The sequence below is a fragment of the Cydia strobilella genome, chromosome 9 (genome assembly GCF_947568885.1).
Source record: "Cydia strobilella chromosome 9, ilCydStro3.1, whole genome shotgun sequence".
Taxonomy (NCBI): domain Eukaryota; kingdom Metazoa; phylum Arthropoda; class Insecta; order Lepidoptera; family Tortricidae; genus Cydia; species Cydia strobilella.
In genome coordinates this window covers 16,221,689-16,236,390 of record NC_086049.1, presented here as the reverse complement: position 1 = coordinate 16,236,390, position 14,702 = coordinate 16,221,689, and the positions used below count along the sequence as shown (strand labels likewise).

The 14,702-nt window shown below is 37.1% G+C and overlaps 1 protein-coding gene across 1 annotated transcript in view; it reads right to left on the bottom strand.

Annotated features, from left to right (window-relative positions):
* Positions 1-6,207, bottom strand: part of LOC134744452 (uncharacterized) — a 132,306-nt gene extending 126,099 nt beyond the window's left edge. Inside the window, exon 1 of the mRNA XM_063678266.1 lies at positions 5,927-6,207. Within this exon, the coding sequence (XP_063534336.1) occupies positions 5,927-5,993 (67 nt within the window). The 5' untranslated portion in view covers positions 5,994-6,207. The remainder of the gene's footprint in view (positions 1-5,926) is intronic.
* Between the last annotated feature and the right edge of the window lie 8,495 nt (positions 6,208-14,702).

Genomic DNA, 14,702 nt, shown 5'->3' with positions numbered 1-14,702 from the left:
AGGATGCTGGCGGCATTTCCCCGCTGTATCGCAATGCTGATACGTTGTGCGAGAAAGCCGCCAGCTCTTCGGTCACCAGTTACGTCAACCAGACGCTTCGCGATTTCTGCAAACAACTTATGCGCGCTGGGACCCCATGGACCTAGAGTTTCAACTCCAAATGGAATGAAATGATACTCTCTACCGAGGCTCTTATATTTATTACGTCTTAAATTTATTATATTATAAATATTATATTACATTCTTACACAGATTGACTAAGTCCCACGGTAAGCCCAAGGAGGCTTGTGTTAGGGTACTCAGACAACGATATATATATAATATTTAAATACTTAAATACATAGAAAACATCCATGACTCAGGAACAAATATCTGTGCTCACCACACAAATAAATGCCCTCACCGGGATTCGAACCTAGGACCATCAGCTTCACAGGCAGGGTCACTACCCACTAGGCCAGACTGGTCGTCAGACTTGAATACAGTGAAAGAAGAGAAAAAAAGACAAGGTAAAATAAAGTAAGGTGTTGACTCTTAACTTGACAGAGGAGAATATTAGGATAGAATAAAATGTAAGTATGCTTGTGTGTGTGTTTTTTTATATGGGGGGGGGGGTTCTTAATATGGAGCAAATATTGGAGCGAAGTAGGTACATTTTACGGTAGTGGAGACCGAGGTGAGTTGTGACAGAGGTGAGCTCGCAACAGTGCGTGTTTGTTACCTAGTAACTTGAACTAACAAACGCGCGCTATTGCGAGCTCGTTATTAGTTAATATATTACAATAAATCGACGATGTCACAACTCTCCCCGGACCCGGGTATGTCCTTAAACTGCGTCCAGACCCGGATATGTCCTTAAACTACGTCCAAAAGAGAGGTATGGGCACTGTGAATGACATCTCGCTTTGTGTGGTAGGGCACAGGACAGCGGATGTCATTCCAGATCTAGAGCAGAGCCCAACTGGGGAAGTACCTCCACCTTACAGAAAACCGCAGCCAAATAACACTAGACCCTACTCATAGTGTTGTGTTTCTGCCGGTAAGTAAGGTTGCCAGAGCTCAACGAGGGAGAGGAGTGTTAGGGTCGGCAACGCGCGTGTAATATCTCCGGTATTGCAGGCGTCCATAGTCTACGGTAACTGCTTACCATCAGGCGGGCCGTATGCTTGATTGCCACCGACGTGGTATTAAAAAAAAAACTCTTCTCTGTCACAACTCACCTCGGTCTCCCCTACTGTAAAGGTAAATGCAAACGTCTATCGAACACTTTCTGACCATACTAACCTCTAATCAAGCTTTGACTTTGAAGCAGTTAAGACCACAAAGAACTTCCGATAGTCACAAAAGTCCTTTGTGTGACTTGTATTGTGTAACGTCTATTCCCATTCGTTACGCTATTGTTAAACTTGGACAGTTCGAAGGAAGGAGTAATTGGATGAATTGCTTTGAAGTGATATTCATAATAATTATATTATGCAGCTTGTAATGCCTGACCATTCTTAGTGTACTTTGTAAGGATCATTATTTAATACCGTAAAATGGGGTGAGTAGGAAGAAAACTGACATTCAAACCTCGATAACATTTTATTTTTACATATGCAAACTGAATGGTGTATTATAAGTGTTCCGGACGTTTGTATTTTAGTTTTTATTTTATTTTGGGTAGTTCCATTTCATAACTTTGACGATAAACAGGAAAAACCACCTCACCCCATAGTCCCTCGTAATTGGGATGAGATGGGTTTTCATACAAAGGTGATTTTGGAAGATTGTTGAATCGATTTTTTTTATTATGAGTATTAATATAGCTCCATTTTAAATTGGAATACATTATTTTTGTAGCAGTAGCCTTAAAATCCCATCTCACCCCCCTTTCATACCTTCTCTCCCCATTCATAACCCTACTCACCCCATTTTACGGTAATAGCTTATATTTTAATTATTCTTACTTTTATTTATGAATATCTTCAAGACTGCATTGAAATTGTCAAGAAGAGGTTATGTGAGCAGAACATGTCAGAGGAATATGCTAAGCTGTTGGAACATTGCCTTACATCTGGCTACTTGCTATGGAATGGTGAATTCTACCTTCAAGTCGACGGCGTGGCCATGGGGTCTCCGGTGTCTCCAGTAGTCGCTGACATCTTTATGGAGGACTTCGAGGAGAGGGCACTCTCATTGGCTCCTGTGCGACCGAAGATATTTAAAAGATACGTAGATGACACTTTTACTATACTTCCAAAAAGTAGTGTTTCAACTTTCTTGGATCACCTAAATTCCATCCATAGCAAAATAAAATTTACTATGGAGTTGGAAAAAGACTGTTCTCTCCCCTTCTTAGATGTATTGATAAAAAGAAATCCTGATAACACCCTAGGTCGCACTGTGTATAGGAAACCTACTCATACTGATAGGTACTTAAATGGCAAATCGCATCACCATCCCAGTCAACTTGTTACAGTAGGCAAATCTTTGTTTCAGAGAGCCCAGAGGATATGTGATGACCAGCATCTGGCCGCGGAGCTCCAGCATGCCAGGCGCGCGCTCCAGGCAAACGAGCTCAGGATACCGCGGGTCAACCAGAGGTCCCACATTAAGATCCCCACAGTTGAGCGCAGGCCTGCCATTCTGCCTTTTGTCAGGGGGGTCACGGACAGGATCAGCCACATCTTGAAGCGTGCTTCTATAAAAACATATTTCAAGCCAATGAAGAAGATGTCACATTTCCTGAGGCCTGTAAAATGCAATACCCCTCTACAGACTGCAGGAGTGTACAGGCTGGACTGTGAGTGTGGCCTATCATATGTCGGGCAGACGAAACGGAGCATTTCCACTCGGGTGAAGGAACACATAGCTGATGTCAAGCACCGTCGACCTAGGTCTGCTGTCTGTGAGCATGTCATGGATAAAGCCAATCACTCAATCAAGTTTGATAAGCCTCTGGTTCTTGCCAAGGAGAAGCGTTACATACCCAGAATGCTGCGCGAGGCCATTGAGATTAAGAAATATCCAAACTTTAATAGGGAAGATGGCTTTTCTCTACCACCAGCTTGGGATCCTGTAGTCCACCTGATAAAGGAGCAAGCGAGACATAGACTGTGAGACCGTAGTGTTGGATGATGCTGGACATTCTGATGTTTTGAAAAGATGTGTCCCGCCGAGTTTGTTGCCGGTCCCATATTGGGATACCCTCCTACAATTTAGGAGGGAATTAAATCTTCTCGGGTCCGTGGTGTAGGGTTGGAGCCGGCATAGTTTTTATCGCGTATATAATATATATCTTTACTTGAAAAATAATTATAGTGTATAACTAGCCTTATGAACCGATTTTGCATGTACAACCAGCCTTAAAGTTTGTAGTCTATGATTGTTCATTATTTTTTTAGTATGTGGGTATTTTTGCATTTTGTAATTTTTCCTCAGTCACCCGTTGACCACGAACGCTGTAAAGAGTTCGAAACGTCGGGATGAATTATAAATTCAATATACGCGATATAATCCGTTTTCATAGTTTTATTTCATTATGAATATCTTATAAAAGAGTACTCTTACTTGTCACTGGGATGTAGAGATTCTTACTTGTCACTGGTTCCCGCCATTTTGAATTGTTATAAAGAGACGGGTATGGAAGTGACAGGTGCTGCCGACCAGTTCGAGTACGGACAAGTTATTGTGAAGACGTCTTGGAATGTTTATTGTAAATTGGTTGTTATTATATTTGTAACAAACGAATAAAGTTAAAATATTGGTACAAGTATAGTTTTCATCATCAACCCGGTAATAACCCAGCAGCTTGCAGTGTAAAAAAAAATTTGGTGACGGATTTGAATCGCATAAAATCTTCTCCTTTTTTTGAAATAAGTATTAATGTAGACTACTCTTCTCCCATCAAAATCAGGTCAGTAGTTATATGGACCACCGAAGTAAACACATGCCTACCATAAATAGGTACACAAAACCTTAAACATGCCTAAGGTAAATGCTAAAATCATAACCGTCCCCGAAGTCTGGTTGTAAAATATGAATTAGGTAAGTCTCATTAGATACACAGAATAAATAGTATATAAAAAAAACTAGGATACAAATTATAAAGTCAGTCAAATGACGTTAGTATCTTTTTTAGTTTCATGAAAAAAATATTGTAGAAATAGGATTTATTAAAATTTTTTTCGTAGAAAAAATATTTTACGAAAACTAGTATGTAGTACAACTTTGGGAACAAATCAAATTATTTTTCCCCTCACTAGCTCGGAAAGCCGTCTTTTATCCTTTAAAACAAGCGGGGAAAAACGCATTTTATCCACTAGTGGGGAAAGTAATTTGACCTTGGATGGAGCGTGTTTAAGTAGCTTGACAGATAACAAAACGTAAAACGCTCATAATAATGATTCGTTCGATATTAATTATCATTAAATAAATGGTTTGAGAATCTAATAAAAAAGACCGAAATTTAGCTTTATTAAATAATTTTAAGTCATAAACCTTAAATTTCCATAAGAAACGTTAGATTTTTTTATTTATATAAATATAATTCTGTACGCACAAGTTGAGTCGTTGCAATTTCAAAACGCATCGTTGACATTTCATACGTCAGAACAGAAATGTCAACATTACCAACAAATTTTTTACTTAAAAACACTTCTCACCGACTCAAGTAAAAATCAGAATTTCCAGTGTTTTCTGTTATATTATCGTAAAAAAATAAGTGATTCCAGTGATGAAGATGGTCTAACGCCTGTGGATGTTGCACTTTCCACGCTATAGTGTGGGGAAAAGTTTTGTGTTACACACGGGTGCAAATGTATTTTACCTCTCGTATGTTGAAACACTCGCGGGTAAAATACAACTTTGCACCCTTGTATAACAAATAACTATTATTAAATATTTTGATTTGTGTATAGAAGGTGCAAGCACGTGCGGCCTGCCCTTAGAATTGGTCAAAAACGCATAGTCTTAGTAAAGTGGCATATAGTCGAGAAATTGGGACCGGTTCCGCCGTGGCGGGGTGGCCTAGGGGTTCAAGGCGTTAGCCCGGATTTCTAAAGACGGTTCGAATCCGGCCTTCACCACTTTTTCTTTAATATATGACATCTATATCAGTTTATAGTATGTAGTACATTATCAGTGAAAAACTGCTGATAAATTGTAAGTATACAATTTTAATTAATGATTTTTACGATCATTGCATATTGTGGTAGATAATGTCGTAACGGTAACGTAAGTAATGCAGTGAAAACCTTAACGATGTTGATAAACGTAAATTACTTAACATTCATGGTTTTCGACAGTTCTGAATTCTTATTTTTATTATGCAATCGTTTTCAAAATACATATACCTACTTTTTATACTTGTTAACAATTTTTTACGTGTTATCTTTTTTAACCTCATATTTAATGAAAAATTACTAAAATTTTGAAAAATTATGTAAAGTAAAACCTATCATTCTTGACTAAAAAAAATAGCAGTCAGATAAAATTCTCGGAAACTATTGAGCTTTTAGTGTCAGTTTTCATAGTTAATTCATAGATCAATCGTTTTCGACCAAACTATGTTACTTATTTACTCATAATTCTTTATAGAAACTTTCATTTCGACTAAATATATAATTTATATATTTTTTAATTTCTAATAGTCGTACAAATATTATTGAAACACCGAATAATACATATAATAAATACACAGTATTATAAAGATTCCGTTCCTCGTTTAAATTGGCCTTCGCAAAATATTTTCCGTTCTAATAAATAACATCCGCATCCTTGCCAACCTTATTCATAAACAACCATTCCTATACGGTCTAATTTGAATTCGATTAAACACGTGTTCGCAATATCGGAGACAAATAATGTCTTTGAGGCTTGCTTCGGGCTCCTTTGTTCAACTATCACATCATCGAGCATGCCAAACTGAAACTATAATACTGACCCATTTTGGCCGGATTCGCTACGGCCACCGCCACCAAGCACATAAACACACAAATGTTCCACTGCATTTTTAAATATCACACTATACTGTATTTAGTTCACACGTAACATTTTCAATATATCGTAGCGGCTACGAACACGGCGGCTACGCGAGCTACAGCGTAGCGCATGACGACCGGTCACCGCTACGCAGCCCAGACGACTGAGCGCTGAGGCCACGGTATGCTATGACTTGATATTATTGATTCTTTAAATGTTATTTTTGGAATTTTTACTGCATTATAATGACTTACTATTTATTTTTTAATAATTTTCCTATTGCTATTTTAATGTTTATATCGTTTTTACGGATTACCTATATTGTTTATTACTTATAAGTGCCATTGAGTCTCTTAACTTCAAACTCAGATAAATCCAACTGTCAGATTTTACGATTTTGGTAGTAAGAAAAGGTAATAGGGCAGATATTTCCTAAGAGGGTCGAATGAATTTATCTGAGTTTCAAGTTAAGCGACACAATTTATAATCAGGGTGTAATTTTGTGTAAATTTTTATTTTGGTTAAATTCGTTGGTTAATAAATACTCTTGTAGCTACAGAAAACATACAAGTTTGCTTATAAATACACCGATGAATCCAGGAAAACACATCATAAATATGTTAAATATAATGCTTTATATACAGATTTATTTATTACTGTACTTACTGAGTGCTTTTACCATCTTAGGATAACGGGGGTAACATTTTAACATGTACAACAGAGAGTCAAAGAATATAATTTCCGACCCGTTTTGTACCTTGTCACAGGGACAATAGTACAAGATGTCAAGCGATTTTCATATTGATTGTCACTGTGACAAGGTACGAAATGGGTCGGAAATTAAATTCTGACTGTACGATTTATTCCTGCTGCAAACTATTGAATGCTCCCTAATAACTAGAGATATACGTACAGTGACTACGTCCTTGTGTGTGTTCTACCGCCTGTACAATGGGCTGTGCTCTGAAGAATTGTTTGACATGATGCCAACGGCCGCTTTCTATCACCGCACCGCTCGCCATCGGCAGTTCGTTCATCCTCACACTCTAGCACCTAAATGGTCGCGTACTGTGCGGTTTAAGAGGAATTTCCTCCCGCGTACGCTTCGGCTGTGGAATGAGCTCCCTGCCGACGTTTTCCCGAGGGACTACAGTATGGGGTTCTTCAAAGAAGGAGTGTACAGGTTTTTAAAGGGTCGGCAACGCGCATGTAATATTTCTGGTGTTGCAGGTGTCCATAGGCCACGGTGACTGCTTATCATCAGGCGGGCCGTATGCTTGTTTGCCACCGTCGTGGTATAAAAAAAATGAAAAAAAAGTGAGCATGAAAAGTGGCATTCTTTAATAGCTTAACAAAATAAATAATAAGAGCCGGCGTAGCTTTATTTGACGTTCATAAGCGCATTGTAATATGCCTACTTGAATAATAAACTAAATTTAATTTGTAAAATATGATTTTTCATTTCATTGTCAGCATTGTCTGGAACCTTAGTGTACCATAAAAAAAAAACAAAAAATCAAAAAACCAAAAAAAATCAAAAAGCATTTATTTCGTTAAATAGTACATCATAACACTCTCATGGTTGGGACTTCCTAGTAAGTATGTATAATACCTGTGACAGGAAGCCCCGCTCTTCCACATTTATCTAGTACATTTGTACACAGTTAACCATAAAATGTAACATTGTGCAAACTGCTATTATTTTAACAAAATAACAATTTACCTAATATTATTATTACTATTTCAAAATTCGTATATTTTAGAATTTTACCTTATATTATATTCACAAAGTAACAAAAGATTAGATTGTGTGTGTGTGTGTGTGTGTGTGAGTGTGTGTGTGTGTGTGTGTGTGGGTGCGTGTGTGGGTGCGTGTTTCAGTTCCTATCCTACTCATCATCCTAATAGAATTTCTGTATCATCATACGTTATATTTTTTATCCACTTTATTAGGGCTTTTTTACATTCATACCACGATAACAGGTAGATGTTAATTTTTTCAACAATAATCTTTCAACGCCATTAAAGTCGGTTTTTTATTCTTAAAAAATATTAATGTAACCTGTACGCTTGCTTGTTAGCAGTTACTATAAAAAGCTCGTATCTCGTAATGTCATGTCATGTTATGTCTTATGTCTCGTAATGTTTGCAGTACATTGCTGCTCGGTAAAACAGAAAATTAATTACGGGGTCATTAATTAAGTGTAAGTTGAAAAAACTACATCTCTTTTAATTTATCGCCCGTATTGAATTTACACGCTGTATAAATTCAATCAATCCGTTGATACGAGTATAAGGATGCATAATTTAGATTCATAGAAATATCAGCTTAATATCATAAAACGATTTCAATCACCGTTATTCGATTTCCATGGTTTGAACATGTCTACGCCAAAAGGGGTATTCGATATCATCATCATCATGTCAGCCGATAGACGTCCACTGCTGGACATAGGCCTCCCCCAAGGCTCGCCACTCCGACCGATCCTGTGCCGCTCGCATCCAACATTTGGATAATATTATATATTACATATATCGCTTGTATTATATATAACATAGGTAAATGTTTCCAGGAATTATTTTAGTAAAATTACTTATAAATCGATTTTATGAATTGCAGTTACCTACTTTTATTTATTTGATAAATATAAGAGCCTCGGTAGAGGGTATCATGTTCCATTTGGAGTTGAAATTAGGTCCATGGGGTCCCAGCGCGCACAAGTTGTTTGCAGAATTCGCGAAGCGTCTGGTTGACGTAACTGGTGACTGAAGAGCTGGCGGCTTCCTCGCACAACGTATCAGCATTGCGATACAGCGAGGAAATGCCGCCAGCATCCTTGATACAATGCCTTAAGGGCCTATTTTAGATTTAAGCTAAGTTATTATTTCGTTTACGTAGTACCACTGTATTTGAATTAAATATAGATATGAAAATAAAAAATATATTTACACTTTTATTTTAGTGGTTCCAGTTTTTCTCCTTTATTTGCTAAATTTTTTTGTAACTTCTGTCATACGAGTAGTACTTAACCGCTAGTATAAATTTCAGTTCATAGCGTGCGTTTGCGTTCTCATTTTGTATGGGATTTTGCACAGCGCGCCAAGCGGAACGTTTTGGAAACTCAAAATCCCATACAAAATGACACACGTAAACGACGTCACGTCACGCTATCGAATGAAATTAACAGTAGGGGTACAGACCTGAGATTAACAACACTTTAAACAGTACTTAAAGCTACTGTTCACTGTACACCATCATTACTGCAGCCAAGAGCCTGACACTCTTTGATAGAGAAAGATAGTCTTATTGCGATTCCTATAAGAGGAAAGAGAAAATAGTGCCATGCTTTGACCTTATCACCGACCGGGTGGCATCATAGGTAGGAGGCGATGGCGAAATACCGAAATTTATAAGAGTGAAAGAAAAAATCCTATGCTGCCCTTTTATATGAATACCTATATCTTTCTCTTACCCCCGGTCGCTCGGTGGCGCGTCTATAACTACTTGTATATACTATGTCTATGACTGCAGCAGTATATTGTTGCGACTTTAAGGGGCCTAATGACTAACAGTCCGCTGGACGATATCGGCCTGTCAGTTAGAACAAAAATTGACAGGCCGATATCGTACGGCGAACTGATAGTCAGTGGGCCCCTTTACTGCTGACTGGCATTGATGCCGCAAATGGCAAAAATCCAGGCAGCAACATCGATTTTGAAATTTGCGGCAGCAATACTGGCGAATACCTTGCCTACCTTAAAATTGTAGACATTATGTTCATAAATGTTATAAATTGAAATAAATGTCATATACTAAGAAAAAGTGACCAAGGCCTTCAGTGCCCCAAGCTGGAATCGAACCAGCGTCCTCTCAGTCAGTGGAATGGCTCACCTGCCGCGGTAGCAGAGGACGCTGGTTCGATTCCAGCCTGGGGCACTGGAGGCCTTGGTCACTCTTTCTTAGTATATGACATTTATTTCAGTTTATAATTTATATAGTAGTGTTTCTACTTAAAATAAAAACAAATTAAAGTATTTTCTGTAAAGGAAAAACTCTTTATTTACATACAAGATATATACTACGTAAACGAAATTAATAACTAGCTTAAATCTAAAATATTGAGGCATTGTACCAAAGATGCTGGCAGCATTTCCTCGCTGTATCGCAATGCTGATACGTTGTGTGAGGAAGCCGCCAGCTCTTTGGTCACCAGTTACGTCAACGAGACGCTTCGCGATTTCTGCAAACAACTTGTGCGCGCTGGGACCCCATGGACCTAGTTTCAACTCCAATAAATTTCTGTAAATAATTTAGTTTGTTCTAATACTACTAGCAGTATTCATAAATGTTTTTTTGAAGACACAACTTCGCAGACAGAACGCAAATACTATCCAGTCTTTTCTTTTTTCTAAGTAACTTATTTAATCTCTGGAATTGAATTCAAGCCTAAATCTGGAGCCGGCTTTCTAAAGCTTTTTTTCTTTATTAGAGGTTTTGGAATTGAATTTTACGCAATACTTTTACACAAAAGCCTTTGTGACAGCTATTTCTGGAATGATACAATGATGCTTTGTTAAACGAGTAATGATTTAATATGTTAAACATTGGTTGCCATGTTTATAAAAAGTGTACTTTAATAGAAATGGCAAATAATGTAAACAATTAGCTCCATGCATGAATTATTATTTTTTGGATTCATAATTTATATCGTTGGAACACCGGAAATGATAAAAATACTTTTGTAAACCTTAACATTATTTTATTAAAAAATATTTAAAATGCTGAAAATTTTTGAGCGGTTGAAACGCTCATAATTTTTGGCGCGAATTCGACAGAGCGTGATGACGTCACACGTTGGGCGGCCCAACTGACGTTTGCTACTAATGACACTAATCTGTCGAACGCGTGACGTCACGTGGCGTTTCAGCCGTTTCGTTCGCTAGCTTTTCGCGGGCAAATTTTTGTACTTTTTATTTATAATTTTAAGTAATTAAATGGTAATTTAAAAACGGAAATACATTTGTAACATGATATAACGGTAACAAACATCCGAATAAAACATATTTCGTTCAAATATAAACTTCATGCATGAGGCTAATTATGACAGATTTTTTTGGCGTTTGACGAATAACCTAAATGTTTTTACGATCGTTGTTTTCATTCAATTATAAATAATTAAGACATATTTTAACTAGTTATTGATATAAATAATAGATTTAAGTATATAAACCATTGAGGAAATCATAGTTTGTTCACAAAAAGTGCGAGATTACGAAGAAATGGTTTGTTTACGTTAATTGCCATTTCTTTTAAACTCCATATTTTCTAGTTTACCCACAGTCATTAACCACTGAAGCGAAAAAATATTCAACAGTGGGAAGTAATTTTATAAAATATAAGTAAAATTGTTATTAATTTCCGCCTTATTTGATTTTCACAACATAACAAGATTTCCATTAAACTAGTAAAAACATTTCTCTTTGCGCTTAGAATCGCAGCGTTGGAAAAAAAGATAATTACTAATTAGACATGTTATTTACCGAACAGATAGGAAAGTGAGGAGGGTTAGCAAATAAAGCCAACACAGATAACAAAAATGGTTGGAAGCTCTTGAGCCCAAAACGTATCTTAATTAGACAGATGCTTTTTGTTGCTGTTGACTGTGTACATGATTGTGGTGCCGCTACACCACCTTGACCACTAAGAGTGACCACAATTGAGGTCACCACACATTAAGCGCTAAAATACATAAGTATGAGATCACAACTGTTTAATACAATTAGTACTCTTGTAAATTAAAAACCGGCCAGGTGCGAGTTGGACTCGCGCACAAAGGGTTCCATACCATTACGCAAAAAATTTAAAAGAAATCACGTTTGTTATATGGGAGCCCCACTTAAATATTTATTTTATTCTGTTTTTAGTATTTGTTGTTATAGCGCCAACAGAAACACATCATCTGTGAAAATTTCAACTGTCTAGCTATCACGGACAGACAGACAGACATATAGACAGACAGGCAGAGACTGACAGACAGACAGACGGACAGTGGAGTCTTAGTAATAGGGTCCCGTTTTTACCCTTTGGGTACGGAACCATAAAAATACATGTTTAAGTAAGAAAATGTATACGATTTCCAACCAAAACATACGATTTTTGATCATAAATGATAGTATATTTCATGTGACTCACGCTTGCATGAACAGGGATTGTATAAGGACAAAATAAACATAAACACGAGATCAAAGAGATGGAACACATTAGTGCATTTAGAAGAAAAATATTATTTTTTCCTCAGATCAAGAAGAACCTAAAATCATAAACTTCATATACGATTATAAAACGAATTCCCGAGAAATACGATATAAAATGGCATGACTGTTTAGATGAATGTGGATTCTCTGGATTTAAACTACATATTTAGGTTATCCTTTCGTTTGAGTTCTTTTGCTCTGAAAAGGCATTAGCAAGAACATATGTAAGTAACATTAAGACAAATAGGTTTTTTTCGGAAAGTATTAATTTTGATTAGCTTAAACGATCTCAAGAATAAAATTCTCAACTAAATAAATAAAATACGATATTTGCATGCTTTTAATATGCTATAAATAAAGGAGCCGGCAAAAGGCATGGCGTACCTCAAAGCACCATTCATTCCTATACTACCCATTTCCTTTAAAAAATATAAGTATGCTGGTTTCAAAAGAGCTTAAGACACCTACAAATGTTAATATTTTAAGGCCTTTCTGTTCAGCTCACGTACAAGACGTAATTATAGCTTTTCCGCGTCTTTCAAGTTTCAATTAGGTTCTTCATAATTATGCTTCTACTGAGAAGAATTAGTATGAGAACTGTTCTTTGAAATATTTACCCTTTTAAACACTGACTTTTACATGTGGTGAAAAGAAGGAATAAAGGAAGTGTAGAGGAAGGGATATAGTAAGGTAGGGTATGGATTTATTTTCCAGAAAAACTGTAAATGAGCTATTTTTTTAAATTACACAACAAAGCAGGACTAAAGTGGGACTGGACAGGGCACGTCTGCCGAATGCACCCGGAGCCCTGGACCAAATTAACTACAGACTGGGTCCCACATGATGGATCTCGGGGCAGAGGAAGCCCAAAACGGAGATGGCGGGACGACCTTGACACATTTTTTAAAGAGTGGCGGGAGTGTACATCGGATAGGACCAAATGACGGAAAAGAGGGGAGGCCTTTGCCTAGCAGTGGGACACTTAAAAAAAGAAGGAGAACGCCTACGTGAAAAATTAGCGACCCCAGTTCCGCCGCATACTTAGTGCAGTTGTGCAGCAGCATGTGGCTTCAATCGCTTGCCCAGCGAGGCAACGCCAGCAGCTTGTTTGGCTTATTTTTCCGGGTACTCCTACCTGTCGGCCTTAGTTTACAGTTAATTTAGTTTTAAGTATTCTAAACGTGTTCCCTTTTAAGATTAGTTTTATTTATTTTTAGATCTAGTTTTTAAGTTGGTAAGTTCAGTTAATATATTCTTCTTCTTCTGCTACCATGCCCTAGCGGGCGTCGGTGGCCACCTTTGCAAAGTCTTTTCTACTCTTGGCTTCTTCTCTTGACTTTTATTGGTTTTTTTTTTTAAATATAATAAGCTTTTGAATTAGATTCTTACTCACGTCGGATGGAAGACGGTATTTGTTTTGGGTGAGTGGCTGTTTTGTTTGTACGAATGTTCTCATTTATCTCCTAAAGAGTAATACGAGCAATGGTTCTTGAATAATATATTCTTTTACTAGAGCGTAACACAAATGGCTTCTTATCAAGGGTTCTAAAATTTTCAATTAAGGTTTATGAATTCATGTGTATTTTATTTAATATACTAATATACTTATCCATACTGCTATTAAAAATGCGAAAGTGTGTCTGTCTGTCTGTCTGTCTTTCTGTTACCTCTTCACGCTTAACCCGCTGAACCGATTTAGTTGAAATTTGGTATATTAATAGTTTGAGTCCCGGGGAAGGACATAGGGTAGTTTTTAACCCAAAAGTCATCCTTTAAGGGGGTGAAAAGGGGAGTGGAAGTTTGTATGGGAAATCGATCAAAAGCAGATTGGATAAAAAATAAGCTGCCCAAATTACTAACTCCACGCAGACAAAGTCGCGGGCAAAAGCTAGTAAATTATAAATGCTATAGTAGGTAACTCTGTCTGTCTGTCTGTTACCTCTTCGCACCTAAACCGCTGAAGCGATGTAGATAAAATTTGGTACGGATATAGTTTCATCATCATTCCACACAGACGAAGTCACGGGCAGAAGCTAGTTTATTTATAATACTGGTTGCGGTTGGAAGTTGCGTGTTAATTTTTATCCTTTATGTTTCTGACAATTATAGCATCCATTTTACCGTACACAATTTTTAAGCACACAGAATTATTATCACAACAAAAAACTGAAATAAAACTTATCAATTCTAATTAGAACATTTAATTAAAGAACTAAACAGCTGAATAAGCGCTCGCTTATTACGTCGCTTTAATAAGACTCCGTTGTGTGGAATTTTTAATTTCAGTCTGGATCTGGACGTCTAGAATGATTAAGGCAGGTCGCAGACGGTGACTTTTTGCAGCGATTCAGTCGCATAAAGGCCGTGATACAGTCGCGATAATGTATCACTATAATAAAAAAATAAAAATAAAAACTGTTTAATTCGGACCATAAAAATCCATAGGAATGTTAGTTGACACTTAAATTTAGGTACATTACAAA